The sequence below is a fragment of the Passer montanus genome, unplaced genomic scaffold, assembly GCF_014805655.1.
Source record: "Passer montanus isolate IOZ18808 unplaced genomic scaffold, ASM1480565v1 scaffold76, whole genome shotgun sequence".
NCBI lineage: Eukaryota > Metazoa > Chordata > Aves > Passeriformes > Passeridae > Passer > Passer montanus.
The window spans coordinates 857,899-883,767 of NW_024372813.1; the positions used below are offsets into that span (position 1 = coordinate 857,899).

The 25,869-nt window shown below is 44.0% G+C and overlaps 1 protein-coding gene across 2 annotated transcripts in view; it reads right to left on the reverse strand.

The window, feature by feature from the left end:
* The window catches only part of TRPC5 (transient receptor potential cation channel subfamily C member 5), a 103,188-nt gene that overhangs the window by 45,475 nt on the left and 31,844 nt on the right, over positions 1-25,869 (reverse strand). For both annotated transcript variants that reach the window (XM_039731294.1, XM_039731296.1), the window contains exon 3: positions 12,014-12,535. In XM_039731294.1, the coding sequence (XP_039587228.1) occupies positions 12,014-12,535 (522 nt within the window). The remainder of the gene's footprint in view (positions 1-12,013; positions 12,536-25,869) is intronic.

Consider the following 25,869-nt stretch of genomic DNA (forward strand, 5'->3'; position numbering starts at 1 on the left):
CAAGCATCTTAAAAGTGCCTCTTCTCTGCCTAATAGCTCATTTCTGAAATCTGCTTTCTCAGTTGTATCTGATGTTAGTTCTTCAAATGGAGACAAATTCACACATCATGAAAGAGCAGCTTTAAAGAGCAGATTGGCAAAAAGGAATGGAAATGGAAAAAGCCATTAAATTTTCCAATCAAGCTGGTCCCAACCTCAATGAAAATTGCTCAAGGGAAATTTAAGCACACCACACAAAGAGACTCCCTAATGTCATAAACCACCAAATGCTGTGTTTATTAAAGGTAAGGCCAAGCACTTACCAAAGTTGACTTTTACTAACTTGTGTTAGTCCAACTTATTAACCACAGATTTGAAATCAGTAAGCATCACTGATGCTTTTATCTCCAGTGGTGCAGTTGACTGAAAAACAAAATTTCCAGTGTGCAGAAACATTGGAATTCTGAATTACAATGAAGAAGGAAACCAAGCCATTGGTGTGCTGCCTAAAGAATTTATTGGTTTTTGGTGAGTTTGCTTCCAGGTGCTGTTAACTAAACTAAACTCCCAAATTCATTGACCAGACTAAACTATTGAATGCTCAACTTATTAAAGATTGTCCAGGAGTCATAGGGCTAAATCAATTCACACCAAATACAAAAATATATTCTTTCAGGCGTGAAGTGCCCTGAAACTCTGATATTATTGTAGAATTTTTGTTATCCTCCATAATTTCAAATTTATCCATTAAGTTAAAGAAATTTCTGCTTTGCAAATAGCAGAGCAGAGAACTGGAAAAGCAACTTGACATCTTCAACATCACTTTTGCCAAGGTTTTTCCTGAGCAAAAGTTAATTTTCCATGTAAGTAACCCCAAATGTGTTTTTTTCACATTTTTGCAAAGCCTTTCATGTGCCACAGCCTGAAACAGTGCCTGTGTATATCACAGCCTTTTATCATTGCACATGAATGTACCGTGTGTGACAGGAGTTGGCATCAGTTAAAGTTTCTGCACAACAAAAAACAGGGGAAAAACCTGCATTTTTTCCCAGTTTTGTGGATGGGCCAGAGTCACAGGCAGATGCCCTGCACCAGGAGCTCTGCTAAGGGAACATATGACTATCAAACACTATTTCTCCAACACTTGACAAGCATTTTATCCAAGGACTGCTGCATTACAGGAGACTCCAGTCTCAAGCACAAACAGCAGCACAAGGCATCACCCCACAGACAGGATGGAGAATGTTCTGACAGCTGCATCAGTGAAAAGAAATGTCACCAAGAGGTGGCATTTATGCTCAGTTCAGTGCATGCAGGAACTGAACATCTGATGCTGTGCAGGGTTTGGCTGGGCTAGAGTTCATTTTCCTCCCAGCAGCTGGGTTTGGTTTAGTGCTGGGAGCAGGGCTGATAACCCAGGGATGCTGGAGCTCTCCCTGAGCAGGGGTTGCACACAGCCAGGGCCTGTCCTGCTCCTCACCCTCACCAGGGAGGAGCTGGGGGGACACAGTCAGGACAGCTGAGCCCAGCTGACCCCAGGGATACCCCAGACCTTGTGGCATCACCCCCAGCACACAAAGCTGGGGGAGAAGGGGGAAGGGGGACATTCTGGGTTTGTCTTCCCAAGTCTCTGTGACAGTGATGGAGCCCTGGGGATGGCTGAGCTCCTGCCTGCCCATGGGACACGCTGAATGAATTCCTGGTTTTGCTTTGCCTGCACACATGGCTTTTGCTGCACCTGCTCAAACTGTCTTTATCTCAGCCCACGGCTTTTCTCACTTTCCTCTTCCAGTTCTCTCCCCCATCCCACCAGCAGGAGTGGGCGAGTGGCTCCTGGGGCTGAGCTGCTGGCTGGGGTTAAATCACCACAGAAGCACTGAAGCCTCTGGTTGTACAAAACACTGCCCAGGGGGGTCCCCACCTGCTGATGCATTTCTGGAGGATCTAATCCCAAAAACAAGCTCCTTGTCCTTTAACTGTTGAGCAAAACCTGTCCCTAGCTGAAGATACAGTTCACAGGGAGGTGAGATGCCACTCAGAGTCCCTCCTTGTGAGCACAACACCCCTGTGATACCTGTGAGCAAGGTGCTCAGTCTCCTGGCTTTTGAAAATGGGGATAAATATATTTTCCTTTCCAAGAAATGAGATCAGCAACTCCAGTCATAGTTGGGAAGCACTCTAGAGATTACTGCAGTACAAAGTCTTTTATATTCTCTTCTTCTTCTCTCAGCCTTGCCAGGGTCTTTGTGCAACATTTGGCTTGCAGGTGGATTGTGCTATTAGAGAATTTCATTTTCAATGTTCATCACGCTCATTGCCACCTAATCCCATACCAAGGGGGATATTTTTAAGGGGGAAAAAAGCAACTGCTGGATGGAGTGTCTTTTCCTTAATAACTAATCTTTACTGATATTTTTAAGTCACCTAAATTCCACTTCTCGGGAATTAAATGCTTTCTGCATGCTGTCAAACACAGAAATTATGTTCCACCCCCCTCCCCTCATCTATGGGGAAATCCCTGATCTCTCGCAGTCATAAGTAATTTAGGATCAGACACAGATGGGTTGAGATGTGAATGCCTCGGGGAGCAACTGAAATAGCTCCCTGATAGACATCACAGGGGCTGAGCACAGCATCCCTCTGCCTTTATTCTGATTATCTGGCTGCTGCCAACAGCCTCTTGTTTGGAGTTTGCTGGAGTTCTGTCTGTGCTCTTGCTGCGGATGGCGAGGGCGAATCCTCTTCATAGATGAATAACCACTAATTTGGAACTGCAGAGCTCTGTCTTAATCAGCAGGACCGAGTTCTTCTATCAGTCAGCTCCAGCAGCTCCCACAGAGGTCACCAGTGAGAGCCAAACACGGCCTGGGAGCCATGAAATTCCCTTTGGTTCCTGCCTGACACTCCTCTCAAAGGTCAGAGCTCACCAACATCCCCGTAGCCCAGAGCATCTCAAACCTGCAAGGGTAACACTGCATGGTGCTGCCCTCCACAATTAAAGCTATTCAGCCTTTGGAAAGGCAGATCTTCCCAGAAAAGAGCTAGATTTTGCAGCAGCAAATCTCAGAGAGGTCTGTGAGGAATGCAGATTCCCTGTGAATCCGTCTGCCATGAAAAGGAGAAACGCCACTGCCATTCTCCACTTGAGCAGCACCACACACTCCCAGGGCCACACCAAGCCCTCTGCCTCCGTTTTTACCAAGAACAAGATCTTCTGAGGAAGAATGGAAATGTGGTGTTTGCAGCAGGCTGATTGCTCTTCAGGGAAAATCCAGTGGGCAATAGTCAAAGAGCCTCATTTCTAAATTAGCCCAGCACAGGAGGGAGAAACTGTGTGGCCTAATTTGATGCCTGCAGCAGAGAGCCAGTGAGAGCACATATTCCAGAGAAGAAATGCCAGCCTCCTCAAGTTTGCAGTGTTGCAAACAGTGAGATGAATAAGAAAACCCTCTTTTGTAGCACATTTCTTTTTAAAGTTCAACCTTGTTAATGACTGCAAAGTTATTTACATTCTGCTGCCGAAGTGTGAGCTGCAGAGGGTAAACACCTAATGGCTGTTCATCCTGTTAATTAAGTACTTTCTGCAAGAGAAAAAAAATGAAATGAGACAAAGTACTTGGAGGGGGGCTGTGTAATGTGGGGGAAAGGGGACTACACAACTCAACACTCCTCATCAGACACTCCCAAGATATAACAGTTTTTTTGCAGGATGAATATCCTACCAAAACCACAGCTGTGAGTAGCAGCAGTGAAGCACTGATGAAAATCGAAATGGCAGCATTCCTGCCATGAAGGAGATCACACAGCTGAGCTGGACCAGCCCTTCAAGAAAACCAGGTGCTACCCAAACTGCTCAAACCCTCAGCTGGTGAATAAAACAAACTCCAGATCCTCCACAGATGAACATATGGCCTCAAATTAGACAAGAATTTAGTTTAATCTGTTCTTAAAATATTTTAAATTATGATGACACATGAATCTCAACTAAAGATCTCCTATCCATAATAGATCTCTCTGGTGGTAGCAGACATGAACTCAGCTTACGTGGTAACAATTGGAAATTCAGCAGTGAGGTGAATGCTGACAAAGGGAAAGAGTGAATAACCTCTAAAATCCTGCCACTGTTCCATCAAAATTCATGCTTTTAACACCTTCAAGTTGGATAGGCCTCAATATTTAAATTAAAAGGTCCCACATATCCTAGGACAAAGACAGATGCTTGCAAATCCTGGATACCAACCCATGGAAGAAGCAATTATAAAGTCTTTAAGCTTGAAATTAAATCCATCTCTACCCCGAGTGCTTAAATGTGTGTTTAGCTGTAGGTTTGTATTTGTGGCCTGTGTCAGCAGGATTTAGGTGCATTAATTCTGCTGTGAACCAAGGCAAGGTGCTGAAGGCTGCTCCTGGAGCAGACACCCCAGCAGAACAGATTCCTCTGGGCCAGACCTGAGCAAGAGCCCAACAGAACCACAACTTTCCAGCAGTTGCTCGGCTCCTCTGGACCTGAGCAAGAGCCCAACAGAACCACAACTTTCCAGCAGTTACTCGAGCAGACAGCTGCAGTTGGTAAATAAGCTCCTGAGGGATGTATCCCAGCAAACATCCCAGGATCCAGCTCTCCTACAAAGATGCAGGAGGTCTGGGCTGGGTTCCCAAGGGCAGAGTGTTGAAGTGCTGAATGGGAGCAGTACAGCCCACAGGGAGCTGATTCCAGCACAAACCTGGCCCCCAAGAGCTGAACAGGGGATATCAGACACAGAAGCACTGGAAAAACACTAAAAGGGGTTTAGAGACAAAATCTATCAGCATTTCCTGAGTGCTCTTTCAGGCAGCACTTCAAGAGTTACAGATTTTGGCAGTGAAAACTGGGAGCTCTCAGGGGCTAGAGCAGAAGTGGGGAAGGTATTGACTTTTAAGTAAAAGGCTGGGCTCATTCTCTAGTGAATTACTAACATTTACATTAAATGAGTGATACGTAAAGCAAACATGAAAATTTTAAAAACCATTTACGAGTATTTTAAAATACATACTTACTTTACCCGATTAGTGTTAATAAAAAGTCCCAAAATTAGTTTTCCTTTGCTTCCTTTCTGACCTGAGACACATTTACACTGAAACTGCGTCATTTTGGATTCCTTTTCCTTTCTGCCATACCTTCTCCTGAATGAGTAAATTTATTCCAATACCCACAAAAGAGCAGAGTAGCACACTGCAAACACTTCTCACCTCCTTGGCAACCCCCAAAGGCTGCCCCTGCTCCTGGGTTGTACCACCCTGGCAGAACATACTTTGCTGAGGGAAGTTTGCTCAGCCAGCTGGGGTTTGGAGAGAATAAGAACAAAAACTGCAGTCACAGCTTTTAAATGTCAGTCTGCACAAGAGCTCAGTTTGGGGGGTGTCACGACAAACCCATGGATTCATCTCACTTCTCCTGGAGCCACCTGTGAGGTGGTGACTGAGAGCAGTCACCACTGAGATGGTGATGGACCTGATTTGTACATGAGGTGAGAGGAGTGTGCAATATCAGCTCTTCTCTGAAAGGAGCTTCATAACTCGCTTCTCTCAGCCACAGGAGTGAAGCTGAAATTCTCAGAAATCAGGTAAATAACAATGATCACTTCTAAATCCCAATGAGAGAATCCAGGCCCACAGTTTTCCCCCGGAGTTTATTACTTCAGAGTGTCATTCAAAGTAAGAAATAACATGATTTACTCTTCTCCACTGACATAAAGCTGACTCTAAATACACTTCAGCCCTTCAGATGTGGGCACACTGAACACTTGGCTGTTACCACACACAAGGCATCACTTGTCCTCTCCAGTTCCTGCTGTCTATAGAAAGCCCATCAATCATGTCCTGTACTTTGGCTTCCCAAGCCTCATCTCTGGCTGGCAAGGAGACTGATGGGAAACATGAAGTTTAGGGAACTGTCAAACTCACTAAATCACTCTTGAATGCTGTTAAAACAGTGGCAACCTCTTTAGCTTTCAACATATTTCCCATATTTGTCCAGGAGATCATTAAGTAAGAGGCACAAGACACCAAAAATGACTTAAAGAATGATCCTGGCATTTTCTGCCCACTACACATCACTATAATGCAATCCAAATCCTTGTCCTTGACCTACATACCAGTCTTAGGGTGCTTTTTCAAATTGGTGCATGACAAGATTAGTCAGAGATGATTTTGCTGTCAAAAGACAGTGTTCTGCAGCTCTGTTCTGTGACAGCTGCAATATGTGGCTAACCTTCATCAAGCGAGAACGTTTCGGCGTTACGTGAACGATGTACCAAACAATGCTGCTCCCTCCCATCAGCATTCCAGTCCACTTTGTCAGACCACTGAACCATCAGCCCTCCAAATATTATTTCTTCTTCCAAGTTCAGAGAGGAGTTAATATTTAAGTGCCACTTGTCCTGATTTTTGTAACACGATGATGCAGCCGTACAGGTTCAATTTCTGTGACAATTTCCCAAACTGAACAAAGAGATCTGGCAACTGCACAAGCCCGTAGAGGAGGGGCTCTGAGTCATGCACCACCAGTGGTATCAGCAGGGATGGCTCTTTTAAGGGTGCAAATATAGACAAATCTCCCCACTTGCCCCCCCAAATTCTGCCTCTGAGGCTGCTGGTAACAGCTCAGTTAGTGCCACGTTCACACAAGATTTTCCAAGGTGGTCAAGTGCTGCTGGGATGGAGCTTGAGAGAAAACAGCTTCATTTAGCACAGGCCACTGCTCACACACCAGATGGGAACATTGCTGCAGACAGCAATGAACAAATGAAAGGATGGCTGTTGGAAAAGGGAAGGTCACATTTGGACACTCAGCGCTTTTGAAATCCCTGAATTTACTTACGTTCAGGTTTGTGGCACAGGACAGACCACACCATCCTCACCATGGAACACACTAAGAAATATGAAAGTTCCAGATCACTAGAAACCAAGAAAAGCTTCCATAGGGAGCAGCTCTGCTTCCTTCACCTAGTCCTAATAAAGATCTTTTCACGACCTGATTTCCTTCTAGAAATCTGGAAGTAAAAGCCTCTTTATTACTCCTCTGAGCTGTGCAGGCTCAAGCAAGACTTTTCATTGTGCCTTTAAAGAGCACAATACAAATATTCAGCCCTCTATCATTATTCCTCCAGGCAGTATGGCAAGAAAACAGACAAACCCACAGGAGAATAACTGAGCTTTGCCTGCAAGCAAAGAAAGATCTGTGGCCATCCATCAAGATACCTGAATGGCTTTCAAATCGGGTAAACAAGGTGCAGGCGAGGAGCTTTGATTTTCACAGACCTCACACTTCATTCTTCATGCATCTCTGATATTTTTATAAGCTCTTTTTATACACTAAGTGAAGTGCCCTCAGAAATTTCCCAGGTTTATGCATGCTCCCTGGAGAGGGATGCTGTGCTTCTGACTGCAGCCACACAGCTGACAAGAGTCAAGACACAGCGGAAAAATATGCGGCATGGCAGGAATGATTATTCATTCACTTCAGAACTGCATCTCAGGAGGTGCTTGTCTATGTAAATGTCCTGGGAAAAAAAAAAATAAAAAAGGACTGAAGCTGTTGAAGCTTCATCCTTCAGAGAAAAATGGCAAAGAACACTGTTTTTGAATTAGAAAAGCAAACAATTTTGCTTCTGTCCTTTCCTGCCATTGATTAAAGCACAGTGAGGAAGAGATATGGAGGTTAAGGGTTTTTGAGAAGGAATTTCTCTGTGCACTCCTTTGATCTAATTCTGTGGAAGTGCTAAGCAATAGAGTCATAGATAAAATAATGGGGTTTTTCTGAGTGCCTTGCATTGTGCAGACCTCTTACAGACACATAAACTAAACCTGCCCAGCTATTTGCCAGCACCAGAAAAATGCATTAAAACCTCCACTACTGTGATGTTTCACTTAGTTTTGGAGATGGGAATGACCTGTGATGGAGAGCAGGAATAAGCTGAACGTGTATTGCTGTTCTTGTGGCTCAGCAGAATGTTAAATATGAGCAGAAATCTGCCCTTTTAGACCTGACTCACTGCTACACTGTGGATGTTTTACATTATTGGCAAAGGAAAAAAAACTTAAAGGACATTAAAATTTCCTTTGCCTGCTGCCTCTGCTCTGATCCCCTAAACCAGCCACATACCCTGAATACACAACTGTGCTTTACAGGACTGGCAAGATCCTAAGAGATGATTTTCCCTATCTTTTCTTACAAATGCAAACAAATTAACAAATGCAGAGCTAATTTGGTGCCAGGAGAGCACAGTGAAGACTGATCCTGAGCTGTGCCTTTTCCTATTAGGCCCTCAGTACCCTTTCTCCTTCCAAAATTAGTCATGAATAAAAGAACTAGAAAAGGAATAATATGAAGACAAATGCCACACACTACAGAGCGTTTACGAAAAGCTGCTGGTCTCTTAGACCTTAATTACTGTGATCCTTGGAAAATAATTTCTTTAACAGTGGACTCAGAGAACTGATGTGTCCATGCTGGGTCTAACTCATCATGTTCCACAGTGTTTTGTGCTGTCCTCATTTCTGGCTCAGATTTTGTGACTGCCATGCAATCAGATATCACAACTATTAAGTCCTTCCCACCTCCTAGAGAAATTATCACAATAAGTTGAAACTGAGTACACAGACATTCTACACTTCATATGAGAAGGGAGAGGGAGCTTGAGAACATTGCACAGCATGTTTTTACCATTTACTGCCATAAAATATACTACAAACCTACCTTAGGGCACATTTTAATCTTTCCTGTGTAATTGATTTTTTTTCCCCCTTCTGTGTAAACAGTAATTTACCTTCTAGGATTTACGGGCTTATTAAAAACAAACAGGAAAAGAAACAAATTTATTCTCCATTGTTTTGGCCCTTCTCCAAAAAAGAATGGTCTTCTTCTCATGAGCAACACGTTTCTCAGTTTATAAAATATTTAGCATGTGTCATGTTTGGGAGTAATCAAAATTTGTACATTCCAATGGGCTTTCTGGGAAAAAAAACCCCAACAAAACATAATGGAAGATTTTTCTAGCCTTTGTAAAGACAAACCACACGATCTCTTCACCCATCTCCCCTTGACAGCTTCCCTGAGAAGAATCTTGAAGTTGACCTTGTCTGCCTGATTAAGCTGAAATGGAACCAGTTCAAATTCTGGGGAGAAATTTTCAGGTTCAGGTTCATTTCAATCAAAATAAAAAAGCTGCAGGAAACTTGTCTGAAATCAATATGAAATTACACATTCTTTGTGCAGAATATAGAGAACTAAAAACTGCAGTAACAATTGACGCCCCAGAAAATACCCAAAGTCCACATTGGATTCTTCTCTTAGGCTACCAGAGATTTGACTTTTATCTTTGTCAATGCTAAGGTGTAAAAATCTTCTCCATCCAATCCAATCCCATTTAACGTTAGGACATAAAAAGCTTCAGCAGAACAAGATGATCTACTTTAAAAAGTCTGCTGTTTTTCTCTGCAGAACCTTCTTTCATGAAAACCAAACTCACTCCTATTTTCCTTCCTGTCCCCACAAAAATCCTCTCAGTCTGATAGTCAGGATTAAAAAACATTTCTCAGTGTCTCCCTGGCAAAGGTTCCTACTCATTTTTTCAGAAGCTGGCAAGGATGTTTGTATCTTGCTTGATGTTTTGTGTTGTGCTAATTACCACGATAAGATGGCCTAATTATTATGGTAAGAAAACCCCAGCCAGCCTGCAGGATGCTTCAGGGTTTTGTGAATAACCAGGTGGGATGGTAGGGCTCAGCAGCTGCTTTCCCAGCCTCATTCATTCTGCCCCTGCCCACCAGTATTCCACCTGAAAACAGCACTGACTTTAGCTGGCAACACAGAGCGTATTTGCTATCATTTTTAGGCTGGAACTGTCATGAATATGCCACAAAACATGGAATTTGTCCATATGCTTGGAATTCAGTCAAATACGCCTAAAAAAAAAAAAAAAGATAAAAACTGTCAAGAAAGCAGGCAACGATTAAAAAATTTAAAATTAAAAAAGCTCCAGCACTGTTCAGCACCACGTTTCAAACACAGTGAGCTGCTTCAGACTTGCAGCTTCTGAGTGTGAACACAAGACAAGAGCAGGCACAGATTCACACCTGGATGTCACCAGTGGCACAGTGGGACCTGCACACAGCAGTGCTGGGTGACCTGGAGCTTGTGGCTGCAGAGCTGGGCCTGCCAGGCCAGTGGAAAACCAGAAGTAGAATCTCTGCTCCTTCTTGGATCCAGTGAACATTGGCCTGATTACCTGGGTTGCCCTTCTCCAGAGTAACTTCACTACTTGTCCGTGTTCCTAGAGCACTTGTGGTGTTACCCAACCCTGTCACAGAGCAAAAAACAGCCTGACATGACACCAGCAAGGTGACATTCCCCTGGAGCAGCCCAGCAGGAGCAGGGAGCTGCCAAGTGCTGGATCCCAGGAAGTTTGAGGCTTTGGTTCCAGCTTATTACATGGAGGGGCTGGCACTGAAAGGAAATCTGCATCTTTCACCTCTTGGCTGTTTGCACCTCAGGTGACACGTGCAGCCCTTCAGGGTGGTGAAATGGATCACACCAAGCTGGATGTGGGGAAGACAGTGAAAAGAGGAATGTGACAGGATCTTCTGCCACTCAGGTGACCCTCCAGACACAGAAGAATGTAATGCACATTGAAATTCAGTTCATCCACCAAGCAACAAAATTCCTCCTTCAGATAACCTGGAACATCACTGGCCAACAGCAATATATCATCTCCTAAGTTCTGTCTGGATTTGGAAAGAGAAAGGAAATCCAGAGCCAACTAATGAAACTGCTGTCAGCATTCTCCTGGGGTTTGTGGCCTTTATTGAATCACCTTATAAATCTGTGGATCTGAGGGCTTCTGAAAGGCTCTGTGCCCTTTAGCTGTAGTATGGCTTCTCTCTCTGGAACCTGGGGCAGGAGTCTGAATTTCTGGGAATTGCTTCTCAGTTCCTAAAACAGAGATGGGTTGAGGACTGAGGATCAAGAAGTGCCTCAGATGTGAAGAAATAGCTGCACCACATAAATGTTTTCACAAGACTGCTGGTAACTTGGAGACCTGGGACTCTGGGAGTGCTCCCAACCTCTCCTGCTCTCTTTAGCTGCTGTCAGACCTCTGTCCCTTTGGAGTTAGTGCTGAATGGGTGCCTGGAAGTGCCTGGTGGCTGCAGGAAGTGAACTGTGTGCTGTACTATCTCCTGCACTCCATGAGGGACCCAGTCTTCATTCAGGAGCCAGGCAACCCCTTCTAGCTTTGGGGTCCTGTACAAAAGCAGCCCCTGGGAAAAGCTCTCAGAGCGAGCAGACCTGGGAATATCTGAAGGCTGTTCTTTACAGGGGCACAATGAGGTGGGATTCAAGTAACTCTGAGACAGAAATTATTGCTGCTGTAGAAGCCACAGCCCACTGCAGCAAGTCCCAGTCTGTTGTGGTGTTTGTGAGGGTCCCAGGATGAGGGAAGAGATGAATCTGACTCCATATTCTTAGAACGCTGATATGATATGATATGATTATATGATATCATATGAAATTATATACTAAAACTATACTAAAGAAATAGAGAAAAGGATACATCAGAAGGCTAGAAAAGAATGAATAATAAAAACCCATGACTGACCAGAGAGTCTGACATGGCTGGCTTTGATTGGTCATTAAGTAATAACAATTCACACGGAGCCAATCCAACATGCACCTGCCACATTCCAAAGCACCAAAACACAGGGAAAACCTATCAGATAATATTGTTTTTCTTTTCCTCTAAGGCTTCTCATCTTCCCAGGAATAGAATCCTGGGCAAAGAAGATTTTTCCAGAAAATATAATGGTGACACCTGTCCTGTTACCCTCAGTTGTTGTCAGATTCACACTGTCACCATGGTGCCCTGAGCCTCCTGGCTTGTGACCAATCCCCATGCACATCAAAAAGTCCCACCTGAGAGCCAGCACTGAACAAACCCACAGCAACTCGAGAAATTAATTCTTTTACCCAATACCTTCACATTTAGGTGACTCTTACCTCTTTCTGGTGATACTTTATTGCTACCTTTAGCTTTGCCAAATCGTGACACTTTTGGGGATCCAGCTCTTCGCTCTGATCATCCCTGTGATTGAGAATGATCTCCAGCTCCCGGGAGCTTCGCGCTTGGTCCAAAAGGTCCTTAGCAAAACGCTTGCACTGCTGTGAAAGCTCTTCATACTCGGCCTTGAACTCATTTTCCACCTTGCTCAGCTCCTTCAGCTCCCAGCCCAGCCGGAAGGCGGTCAGGATGGGATCCTCGCTGGATAAGGCAATCAACGAGGGGCTGGCTAAGGCTTTGTAGATGTTCAGCCTGGACCTGGAGTGCCTCAGGCTGTCCACCTCGGAGCTGGAGACACATTCCACACAGTTGCACCTGATCTGGTGTGGGCGTGGGATTGTCACCCGTCTTTGGACAAGCAGTTTGATGATCTCGTAGTTGTTGGTGTGAGCCGCCAGCATGATGGGCGTGATGTCCGGGGTGAACTCCGAAAACTGGGTGTCCATCATCAGCGTTGGAACCTGCAAGGAGGGACAAACCACAATACTGTATTTGCAGGGTGCCCCGATGAAGGAAGGAATAATGAATTTGACTTTATGTTTTGAGAAGGTTAATTTATTATTTTAAGATATTCTGTTATATTATATTGAAGAATACTAAATTATGTTATATTAAAGAATACAGAAAGGATATTTACAGAAGGTTAAAAAGATATTAATGAAAAATCTGTGACTTTTTTTTAGAGCCCCGACACAGCTCAACTTTGATCGGTTAATAAGTTAAAACAATTTACAGCAGAAACTAATGAAACAATTACTTGTTGGATAAAAAATTTTTAAACATATCCTAATGCAGCAAAACACAGGAGATGCAACGAGATAGTATTGTTTTCCTTTTTCTTGGAGGTTTCTCAGTTTCCCAGGAGAAAAATCCTGGGTGAAGGCATTTTTCAGAAAATATTAATGCCATACCACAATGGGAAAAGTCACATCTCACGTGGAGCAGCAGAATTCAGCAGTCCCTCATTCATACTTTTGGAGTGACAGCATAACAAAATGGGTTTTATGGCACCCACTGTGCTGTAAATGCTGTTGTAGGCAGGCCTAGCCACACACTGCTCTTCTGGCAAAACCATCTTCCCCCCAAATCCTGCAAATCTGCCTCCTGACCACTCCTTCCCAGTCTGGTGTAAAAGTCATCCCCATCCAAATGCTTTATATGTGAATCTGGTCTGAAATGCGTGTTGGCTCATACATCAAATGATTTAATTTAAAAAAAAGGAGGAAAAAAGGACCAGGTAATTACACAAAAAGAAAGAAAAGTGTAGAAAAGAGTGAGCACTGAATACATTTCCATACCTACCATTATCTGCACTATATATCTGCATCAGCTGGCCAAGAACCTGCTTGAAGCAGGTCCTGCACACTCCAACCCCTGGGCAAAACTCTTCTTCACTTTTGCCTACTGTTTTTATTTGAAAATATTTTTCAGTGTAAGGATACATTACATAACTGCCCTCAGAACAGACCTGTAGGATTTTTTTAAAAACAGATTTGAAAAAAATTAAATGTAAAATTAATGAGCCATAGTCCACTACAAATAAGCCACTCCAGGGTGTGCATTATCCAGCTACTACTGCACTTCTCAAAAGATGAGCTTAATGCACACCCTGTTGTGGCTTATTACTATATGCAGAGTGTAAAATTAGATGGGAATGCTGTTACAGGCAAGCACCCAGTGTGCTGCCATTTGCAGGCAGGCAGCTCTCTTTGTTGTGTGTTGATCAGTGCCCAACACTGTTCTCCCCGTGCCCACCACTCCTGCCCTGGCACATCCTGCTGCTGCAGGGGGCACGGCTGGGCTGGAGGAACACGGGTCTGTTCCCTTTGCAAATATCAAAGATGTCTTGGGGGAACTGCTGCCAAGGAGTCCCAATGGCAGGAAACGTTCCTCAGCCTGCCTAAAGCCAAGAGAAAAGCAGTGATGGAGGAGTGCGAGGTAAGAAATCCCTCTGCAGGACACACCTAAGGCTGGTGATGACACCTCCAGCCTCGGAATCTCAGTTTCCTGGGAGTTAAGAGCCTGCAGAGCACTGAAGAGCCAAGGCTGATCAATAAATCCTTGCACAGAACAGCGTGACAGGGACTGCTCACAGCACACAACACGCTCCAAAGGTGCTCACCACTGAGGTGCAGGGCCAGTCACAGGAGCCTGCAGGCGTTTTGGGGAACAAATCTGCTCCCCTGGATGTGGCACGTGAGGAGTTAAACCCTGGCAGCCTGCAGGTGTGGACAGGCTTTGCTAAGCAGGCTGGTCCCCACTGAGGCAGGAGGGAGAGAAAACAGTGCTGAGGATTTGCTGTGGGTCATGGAGGGCTTGGTGGCTCTTAGCAAGGCTGGATAAATGTAGTTTCAGATATCCAGTAACAAATGGCTGAAAGCAGCTCTCTGTGTAAGGTCTTGCACTCTCTTCCTTTCCCTTTGCTTAGCTTGTTTAGGCAGTTTCTTAAATGTCAAGAGAAAGGTGTGGGGTTTTATTTTTTTCTCTTTCTTAGAAGCTGTTTTTTTTTTTTTTAAGACCTGATGCTTGACTATAACTGCATTTATCTTTCTTCTTACCCTTTTTCAATCAGTGACTGGCTGCTGTATTCAGAGCCTGTGCCTCAAAGGAAGAATGCTTTTCCTCCTCTATCACTTCTATTACTGTCAAGTTTAATCTTGTTTTTCTATATGGAAGTTATTGTAGCCAGGGCTGCGAGAAGGATTTTCAGCTTTACACAGATGAGGAATTCATGTTGCTCAGAATATGAAATGGGCACTGGAGGAGAAGGCAGTGATGTTACAGGTGGGGATAGTGCTAATCCTGTCTGCTCCAGAGGCTGTCTAAATACGGATCTGGAGCACTCAGAATGGCTTTCCCAGGGTTTGGGATGGAATGAAGTGATCTCTCATCCCTTGTTCTGGCTGGGATCACAAGCCCTCACCCCCAAAACAGAGCACTGCCTCGTGAGGACTGGAGCAGGGGTAGGGAAGGTGTGTTCTGGGCAGCTCACAGTACTTTAAATAAAGGGATAAAGAGGGAAATGGTGGAGCAGGGACACAGAGGCCCCGAGGAGCAGATCAGTCTGAGGGTCCAGCCACAGGAGCTGGAGTTATTTCTGAGCAGCAAAGCAAACCAGCACAACACAGAACAGGGACAGTGTGACCAGGGGCTGCTGCAGCCTCTCTTCTGTGTCTGCCTAACCCAAAGGCCATGGATTTGCCCAAAATTGCCTGTCTTGTGATAAATATTTTTGTTGTCTGCTCACACAGTGTTTTTTGATAACCTGCATCATAAACTATCTATTTTCAAGCTGTGGCTATGCAAAGCCTTTGCTTAAGGGCTGTGCTCTGTCACTGGAGGGGCAGCAGAGATTACAACAGCACTGGCGTTCCTCCTGTGCTGCTCTGCCCATTGAGTTCATGTTTAGATCAGCTTCTGCTGTGTCTTGGGTTAACCTGCAGTGATGGAAGCAGAAGAGGAATAATTTATTTTACCCCAAGGGCTCTGCTGAGCTCTTCCAGGGTTACTTTCATGAAGTGACCCGAAAAACAAAATTCTTTTCCATTAACCTCATCACCTGACACCAGCTGCTAACCCCAGTCCTTCAGAATCTCACTGTCACCACCTGCACAGGAGCAAACACCTTGTCTGCATTTCATCTTGGTTCTTTTCATTTGAGAAATTAATGCTACTGTTAACAACAAGTGACTGAATGCTTGTTATCATCTGCCTAGATTTAATCCTCATAAGGTGGCCTGCTTACCCCTGTACCACTGCTGCTCTGAAAGATGCTGCAGCGAGTGAAAAATCCCCTTTATTTGAAAAGGAGGGTGAAGAAACAAGCTTAATTCATTAAAGGAGAAGGATTAGCTCACATAAAAGCGCTGTTCAGTACAGCTAAGCTCTCCTCTGAATGGAAAAATAAGTTTTCCAGCAAAATAGCTGGAAAGGAGCTCTGGATAGAAGGAGAGCAGGAATCTCTGCTCTTAGTCAGGAGCACGGTGTAAGAGGAATTAAACTCCAGAAGGGGAAAAAAAAGAGAAAGAAAGAAGCTGGCACTGAAGATCTGGTGGCCTTGTTGTAGGTCTTTTAGGAGTTTTACTTTGAATTTAATCTAGTCTGGTATCTGTCCCTGGAGCAGTTCCTCTGGTTTAGGGTTGTGTAAAAGCAACCCAGCCTCCAAGACTGCTCAGCAATGTGAACCATGCTGCAATAAATGGGAAAACTAAGGAGATGCACTCAAAAACATTCTCCTCAGCCAAACTAACAGAGGAATGGAAATGTACCTTTTGCCTTTTATGGATAATAATATTTTGTCTGTAAGTAACTCACAGTGCTTTTACCCGCAACATTTGGAATTGCCCTGTTTCCAAGCCATCTGCATTTCATAAACCATCATCTCCCCTGGATCAGTGCAATAAATTGTAAGTATGACCATGATAAACTGTAAATCCATTAATCTGCATTATTTTCAGCCTGTATAACTTTTTGACTCAGCTGTGTTTTATAGAAGATTTTCTGATTGCCAACACAAACTTGTGCAAGCCTCACTGGAAAGCTACAAATATAATACAGCTTTCCTGTAAGCTCCCTTTAGGCCCTGGAAGCAACCTTATGTGGGACCCTGGGAAGGTGGTACATGGCTGTATAAATTTCAGTATTTATTTTAGGTGATTCACTGCTGTAGGGTTCACTAACTCAGCATCTTAACCAGAGATGCCTTGAGAGATGTCTGGTATCAGCCAGAATTTATATTAATAGGGAGTTTGTGGTTTTTCTCTCAAGAGCAATTCATTGACTGAAATGATGTCATTTGGTTAATGAAATATAATGAACAACACAAAGTCCTATCTAAAAAAGTCATGTAGCTTAAGGGCTTTTGTGCTGGTTATTCACAACCTTTGTAATTTTGGCATATGGTACACATTGTTGTGGATGTATTTATGGGCAAACTCTGCTGTTATTGAATTGTTCCACTGGTTCCAATACAGCTGCCCCAGAACATCCAGCTGAAGAAAAGGCTCTTCCTGGTCTAAAATCTCCTCAGTGACTTACAAATGTGCCTGTAAAGCCAAATAAAATCTCTGCTCCTCAGATACTGCAAACCAGTGACAATTAGTACCTTTTAGTGCCTTGTAGCAAGCCAAATGCTGATACAAGGTTACCAGATGGTGCACATTAACACTAAAATACCTATCTCTGAACAAAAAAAAGCATGCTATAGAATCAAAGAACTGCTAATAATTGTTAATTAATGTAATGCATGAAGGAAGGTGAAAAAGTAGATCTGTGCTATCTGTATAACCAAATATCCTTCTCTACATGCAATAAACAGAAGTAAAATATGGACAGACCCACTCTAGATCCTTCCAGTTTTAATTTGGCTTCTTATCCATGTGTTTAAAACTGGAGGTAGGCCCAGGGGATTAGTTCTCAGAGCTGAACTGAAACCCAGTGCACTTGACAGTGGCAGAACTGCATCAGAGCTTGTGCTCAGCCATGTGTGGAGGAAATGCAGCACAGCCAGAGAGATTGTCAAAAGATGTCACCATTTGTGGCTGACGCCACATAATAACTTCTGCTGGGGATTTAAAAAAAAAGAGGGACTCGGAGAGGAGCCTTTGGGAGGAAAGGATTTTGCAAATATGCATTTTAATGGCCTGTGGCAAGTTCCTGCAGCCAGAGCCCATCTCTCTGTGTGTGTGTGTGTTTCTCCTGAGCCCTCTCCTTTCCCTGCACATGCAGGAGATGAGATGAGGCACTCAATGATGGAATGAAGGAAGAGTGCAGTCACTTGCTTGACTCTGACAATGACACTTGGGATGCTGACAAGAGTTACCTCATGCATGAACCTCTTGTGTTGAGCTGGAGAGCAACCTGAGCTCACTTTGCCCTGAATTCCTGTGCCTTGATGCATTTCAGAGCCACTGACTCCAGCAGGGAGATGGGCTGGGAGTGCCTACCCTGCCCAGAGAGGTGCTGTGCCACGAGGAGCTGCAGCCTCTCCTGGCCATGGCTTCTCCTCTGTGCAGCAATGTTTTACAAGCCTGTTGTAGTCTTAATTTATCACATATTTTATCCTAATTTATCACATATTATGTGATGTTTTCTCCAGGGAACCGTGGCTCCATCATAGCCCTGCATGGTCTGGGGCTCACTGAGTGGAGACATCTCGTGTTTGCTGTGACCTCGATGAAGGGAGGAATGATGAATCTGACCCCATGTTCTCAGAAGGCTAATTTATTATTTTATTATATTATTAAAGAATACTAAACTAAACTATACTAGTAAAGAATTCAGAAAGGATTCAGACAGAAAACTAAAAGATATTAATGAAAAACTAGTGACTCTTTCTAGAGTCTCAACACAGATTGGCCCTGACTGGCCAATGAGTCAAAACAATTCACATGAAACCAATAAACCAGTCACCTCTTGGATAAACAATCTCAAAAACCACATTCCAAAACACAGGAGAAGCAAATGAGATAATATTGTTTTCCTTTTTCTCTGAGGCTTCTCACTTCCCAGGAGAAAAATCCTGGCAAAGGGATTTTTCCAGAAAATATGATGGTGACAGGGACACTTCTCCAGGCAGAACAAATATGGCACAAAAGTTCATGTCACAAATCCAGACAATAATGAAGCTGCTGAAGTGGCCCAAGTGACACGGGGACCTGGCTCACAGCATGTTATGGGTCTACCAAAAATGCAATATTCTGGATCTTCCCAAAATGCAGAGGTTCCCTGGCTGCTTGTTGAAGCTTTTTCTTGAGACTGTGACACCAAAACAAGTGTAAATCCAGAACTACTGACATGGGAGTGAACTGAATGATCTCCTCAAGACTGGACAGGCAGACTAGCTGGCTTATTCCTGATGGTTGGGTTTTTTCCCCTCATTTGGAAACACAAGATGCTGTTTGTCTGGGCTTTTTACACCCTTCTTCACTGCCATTTTAAGAGTTACTCTGTGACAGGAGCAGCTGTTCTGAGTAAAAGTTATTAGGGTTTATTCTTTATTTTTAATGTTGTTTTAAAGCTTTGAAATTAATTTTATTAAAGAGCTTGCTTAATCCAGTCCTATAAATTTCTTAACTACTCTAAGAACCTTGGAATGTTGCTGCATCTGATATATTTTTTCATTTTATGGATAAGCTTTCCCCTGACCACAAAAACAACTGAAACAAAGACAGCCCATAGTTATCTGGAAATTTGCAGGCTCTGTCTTCAAGTTATCTTTCTTTATTATAGTTACTATTTTCTAATATTTTTCAGGCTTATTCTGGGAGAGAGAGCTGTCCAGCTTTTTGATTCATTTTTCTTGGTCTTTGTATTATCTATTCTTAGTGGTAACAAGGACAAGATGTGCTAATATAGGTTAATAATCATGCTATCTACAGGCTTTTATATCATCTTTGTACATAAAACATCCCTTCTTCCTGTAATTTATCACCTTGTGCGGATGAGAGATGTTTCATTAAGTTTAGGTGAGGTATTATGTTGCTGACAGGGCTTGAAGAGGGAGTGTGGCATTCACATTCTCTGAAAAAGTCCCTTTGCCCAGGATTTTTCTCCTGGGAAGCTGAGAAGCCTCAGAAGAAAGGAAAACAATTGTTATCTCATTTGCTTCTGCTGTGTTGTGCTTCTTTGGAATGTGTTTGGAGGTTGTTTACCCACAGGTGATTGTTCCATTGGATTCTGGTGTGAGTTGTTTTCACTCTCTGGCCAATCAGGGCCAGGCTGTGTCAGGACCCTGGAGAGAGTCACCAGTTTTCATTATTATCTTTTTAGCATTGAGTAAGTATCCTTTCTGTAGTCTTTAGTTTACTATAGTATAGTATTCTTAAATATCATATAGTACAATGAAGTAATAAATTAGCCTTCTGAGAACATGGAGTCAGATGCATCATTCCTGCCTTCGTTAGGACATTCCCTGCAAATACAGTAAGGGAGGACATTTTCCTTGGGTTGTGTTCATATTCAATCACATTCCTTTAGAAAAAAAATTAAATCAGATTGGATCATGAGACAGTGTCAGGGAGAGGAGTGAGTTACTGCATCTGGCGCCAGCCCAGCGCTGCCTGATGCTGCACAAAACACATCCTGATGCTCAGAGACCAGGAGGTTCATTATTCCCCATTTTGAATACTAAGCTGTGCTTTTGGTGATGCCTCAGGTTTGAGCTTTTCTATTTTTCAGATTCTGTGTTGCTTTAGTGTGGAGTTCTGAGCTTCACATTATGGGGTGGTGAGCTCTCTGCACAGAGCAGGGAGACAAAACAATTCCTGCTTTAGCTGGGGACCAAGGACAAAGGATCCAAATCTCAGCCCCAAGAGCACAAACAACGTGGGCTGGAGAGAAAAAAACACGCAGGATGGGACTTCATAACCTGAAGCTGTAATTGGACAATTAACTCCAATATGCAAATGGAGCAGAACTTACAAAAGTGAGAGACCCCGTCACCAGTTGGGGATTTTTGTGACCATTTGGGGATTTTTTTGTGACCATTCATCTTGGGTGTAGCCCTGGCTGGGCTCTTGTGTTGCCCAAGGCGGACCCATCGAGGCCTTTTAATAAATCCCTGCTTTATTCTGTAACTCTGTCCAGTCTCTACACTAGGTCAGCCTTTACAAGGCATCATTGGCACTGTTCAGAAAGATGCTGTGGCTTCTGAAAAGACCCCAGAGTTTGCAACAGCAAAGAAATGACAGCCTAGACAGGTGTCAGGGGCTTGCACAAGAGAGAAAAAAAGAAGATCTGTGTGGTTGTGATCTTCCTTTATTCCCACCCAGGCAGTGATTTCCTCTGATATCCCCAGTGCTAGGAAGTTGAAAGCCTCCAGGTAATGCTGTGCCCCTGATGCTGCAGAGCCTGGCACTGCCTCATCCTCTCCTGCCTGAGGAGCACTTGGGGCACACCAGCCCTCTCTCACTGCCATGAACTAAACACCAACAATTCACGTGGCCCTGAGCCTCTCAGCAGTTTTCCAGCATCCTCCCAAGGCAATGACAGAGCAAAGACCTTGGATCACAGTGTTCCCTCACTGCAGCAATTCAGAGACAAGAAATACTGCTCCCAGTCAATGCCTCTTTGATATTCCACCACCACTGCCACCAAAGTGCTGCCCCACCAGGCTGTGTTTTGCCATGGGACAGCAAAATACTGCTCTTACAGGGATAAACAAGCCATAAATGTGACTTTGCCAGCCCAGCACAGCTCTATTCAACAGCCAGGTAAGGCTGAGGGACTCCTGCTAAGCTGCCCTGCAGTTCTTCACAGATCTTTATAGATCCCAGAGCTTTGTTTTGCAGGAGCTTGTAATTTGTTACATTCACTTTTCCCACAGAGAGAAGCTTCCTTTGGAAAATATGTGTTATAACTATTGCACCAGGAAGAGTCTCCCACAAATCTGTACCAGGGAATCTAAACAGCCATGTCAAACTTCTGGGTTTGGGGTTTCAGACAGACCAGAGGCAAACATGTGTTGGGTGATGTCAGGGGATGCTGCAGTGGGGGCTTAGGAGCAAAGGGAGGTGGGTACAGCAGGCACATCCATGGATGATGGGTAGATAATATGTTTTTTTGAAACTAAGCTCCTTAATCAACAGATCTACAGAGAGCTCTGAAGTTCACTTGTGTAGCAGCACAAACAGGATTTTTTTTTTGCCCTATAATAGTTCATCCAGCCAGCCAAATCCTGAGAACCCATCACACCTGACTGAAAATTCACTGTACAGTGTGCCATAGCAGGCAAGTGCTAAGAACCCTCCTACAGACCAGTGAAGACAATTCTCTGGGAAGCATCTTGGATAATTCCTGACTTCTCACCTGTCTATACGTTCAATTACAAGCATGGCATGTTTGTACACGCTGTGATGCAGTTCTTGGCTTGACCCCCACCAGCATCCTAGGAAATAATAACAGACTTTATGCTGACCCAGGAGAAGGAGCCAGTGTCTCATTGGCACTGTCAGAAATCTGGTATCTGTCACTGCCTTCATCTTGATGCTACTTACTGAGTCCAGGAGATGTTTCACTCAGTTCTTTTTCACCTAGATTTAAGATTATCTGGGGACTGAGGCAATGGGGAGGGAAGAAAGAATTTCACAGTTAGATGTAATCATTAGCTGAAGTGATCTTTGATTTCTCTGTTGTTTAGTTTAATTAGATGGAATTCATTTTGAAGGCAGCCACCAGTGTCAAAGGCATGTTAACTATAACTGTGAATTATTACTGCATCAATAAAAATAATGAAAAGCTTGGGTGCTAATGGAGCCATTAGGCTTTGAAGCTGCTTCTCTGTTTTCAGACATGATCCTTCTTCCTTATTGCTCCTTTCAAATATTCCCACACTGAGAACTTGTGGCCATATTTTTCCTAACTGGTTCTATTCTTCAGAACCTCCTCTTGCTCAGGAGTGTTTCTAACCAGGTTCTGCCTTTCCTTTTCACTTTGCCACCCCTCCTGTTAATGTGGAAATGACTGTTTTGAGTCCCACCCATCAGCCTGTTCCCCTCTGTGTTCCAGTGCTCCACAGCCACCATTCAGAACTGCCACAGAATTCCTTTATACAGATGCCTGCTCCTAAACCTCTCCTCTTTCCAACTGCCTGCATAATCTAGATTTTATATTGTGAGATGTTTGAGAACTGAACTGTTTGTTTTGACTTAAGTGGTCCCATCAGTGGTAGCACAGGGCTGGCAATGAGCTTGTACCAGCAAGTCCAAAATCAAGGGCTGCCAGTGGTCAGGGCTAAACTTTACACTGGTTTCTGCACACAGGGCAAAAACCCTGTGTGAGCAGGGAAATTAAGCTAAATCACATTGTCTCAAGGAAGTTACTCTATTTGGGCAAGACTAAAATGGTTTAATGCAGCCTTCATTTTCTGTTTCACAAAAGGCTGTCTCTACGCTGTTCATCTGTGGGATCTGAACAAAGATTAAGGTGGATTTTCACTCATCAGCTCACATAAAAGAGGATTTTTGAGGTCAAATTTTAGGTTCACTAATACTATCCAATGCAGCAATCTTCTACCAATCTGATGATTAGCAACTAAGACTGAAAACTTGCCTTTTATTCTCTACAGTTTCCTCTTCACAGCCATACTCTTCCAGAGGCTGTAGCTGCAAACTCCTTCTTTTGGAATACATATGGACCACATGGATTCAGAAGGCCTTTGGACCATCAGAACAAACCAAATCACAGCCACAAACCCTAAGATCCCTTTTCCTTTTTATTCTCATTATTGAGGAACTGCATTTGTAGTCCCATCTGTGAACCAGCTTAATTTGGAGCCATCTGCCACGAGAGCAAACCGCTAAGTTTGCCAGAGAGCAGAGAGATGCTGGTACCCTCCTTGTGCAAACAGCTGATGTCAGCTCTGATTGTTGTGAAGAAAACAGCCACCGTGGAGGTGCTCACGGACCTGGAGCAGCTCAGATGGCTGATTACAGCTCCTGAAAGAAGGCAGGAGGGCTCAGCAGGCAGCACAGCCCCGGCAGGAGGGCAGAGAGGCAGCGAGGTCTGAGAGCTGTGACGCACCTTCGGGGGGCTGCTGCCTCCACTCCACACAATTCACACAGGCAGCTCCAGAAAAAGGGCCCCTGAACGCCTCATCTGGAAAATTTGTACTGATTTCAACAGGTTTCCAAGTGTCAGGAAATACAGCTATTACTGGTAAATTGAGGGTGAATCAAATACAGGGGGAAATGGGATTTTTCAGACATGAATTTCCTGCTCTTTGCTGGCGAAGGTTAGGTGCAGTCTCCAGCTTGGCTGAAAGCATAGCCCCCTGTATTGATGTTTGTATAGTAAAAAAAAAACATCTGATAGCACTTTTAGGGGAAAAAACCAGCAAAACTCAAAAATATCAAATAGGTTGAGAGACAGAAGATTGTAAAGGGAAGGAGAATTCATTCAACAGGCTTCATATATACATTCCCTTGCTTGTGCAGTAGTTCTAAATTTAAAAAAAAAACAAAAACAAACAACAACACTATTTTAAAGTTCCCCGTTAATTTCAACCCCATAGGACACCAGCTAGATCTCTGTTTTTGCTGCATGCCTCATTTTGCCATTGCATTTACTGGACCTGTCCCATGCACAGACAACTTTGCATTTTAACATCTCCACCCCAAAGAGAAAAGCCTGTCCCAGAGTCCATACTGCATCTGCAGGTGCTCAGTTTTGCTACTTCAAACCTACCCCTGCTCTTTCTGTTGGTTATTCAGTGGTTTGTTGTCTTATTTAAATAACATGACACTCATCACTCAGGATGGATTGCCATGCCAAGTACACCTATATTCCTCCTCTGCAACTATGCAGTACAACATCAGCCCAGAAAATCAAACAATAACTATCACAGCACCAGATCAGGCTCACTTTTATCTCCTGAAAAATGCATGTTTGCTGACTACAATCCTCTGCAGGAAAAGCAACCCTTGCACACCCTCCAGGTTCCAGGAATATTAGTTTGTTTTGTTGTTCCTCTTAACATTCATGAATAGGTTGCTTGATTTCCAAATGCTTGCCATGAGTTTGGGAAAAAACAAGCTATGCTATGGTTTAAGTGCCCAGCTGTGTGACTGGTCAAAGAGAGCTATGGTTTATAAAAAGCTTCGAGAAGTAATTGGAGTAAATTATGTAACCCTTGGAAATTACAAGTTAACCTGTAAAAATCACAAAATTAGGAAAGCTCTTTGGTTACTGAAGAGGAGGATGGGTCGTTCAAGCCTGGGCTTCACTTTCTGCTGCGAGTGAAGCACATCAGAACATCTCTGTGATCTTCCCATGGTTGCACCATGATGGCTTTCTCACTGACCCAAACATCTCCCACAGCACCTTTAAGACAGCTCTAAGTTTATTAGCATTATCCTGCCTGTAATTGGTGAAGCCTCCTCCCCAGCTCCACCAGCAGACTCACAGCTCAGTACCCCAAACCAGCTCTAAGCTCACAGAATTCACAGAATCACTGGGTTGGAAGAGACCTTCAAGACCATCGAGTGCCATCCAGCCCCAACACCTCAACTCAACCCTGGCACCCTTCCTTGTTGTCTGGACTGGGCAGCACGGATTTGATGAGAAATGCTAAGATCTTAAAATAGCCCACAAGCCTCACTTGGAGATAAACCTAAAAAGAAGCACATCTACTCGAGCACATCACTGCTAATCTCTGCTGTGCTCTGCAGCATCCTCTGGAGCGAGGTGGCTCTCCAGGCTCCCCTGTAAACAGAGCAATTTGCTCCTGCGCCGGGTTGTTATAGTTACTGGCTGTGACTTACCCCTGCCATTGTCACGGCATTCGCAGTAAATGGCGCTTAAACAGCAGTCTAGCAAAGGTTTGCAGAATAATGACTCATAAAAATTCACTTAATAACAGGATCCCAGCCTCTGTGCCGCCCAACTCCTTCATCCATCCCCCCCGGGCCTTACATCATCAATGAGACCCCGATTCTCTTACATAAGGAGCACAGCAAAGGTCACTACGTGTGTCTGAAAGGTTTTTAACTTCTGCTCCCTGAAAAGGTCATCCTACAGGTGGAAAAGCAGAGCTCTGTCCCTAGGGCAGCTCTCAGAGCCGGGGCTGGAGCTCTCCTCTTGGAGACTCTGTGGCTGCTGAGTGAACCTGCCTTTGCAGGTCCAGCCTGAGAGAGGCCACGCTTTCTACCTTGTTCTGGGTGTCTCTTTTCCTATCCACATCCAGCCAACTCTGCAAGAGGCTGGAATGAGGCAGCTTTAAGAGTTGCTGTCAGGATTGTGGCACAGTGATAAGGCTGAAGATACACACCCATGAAATGGATTATGCTGAATGATGCTG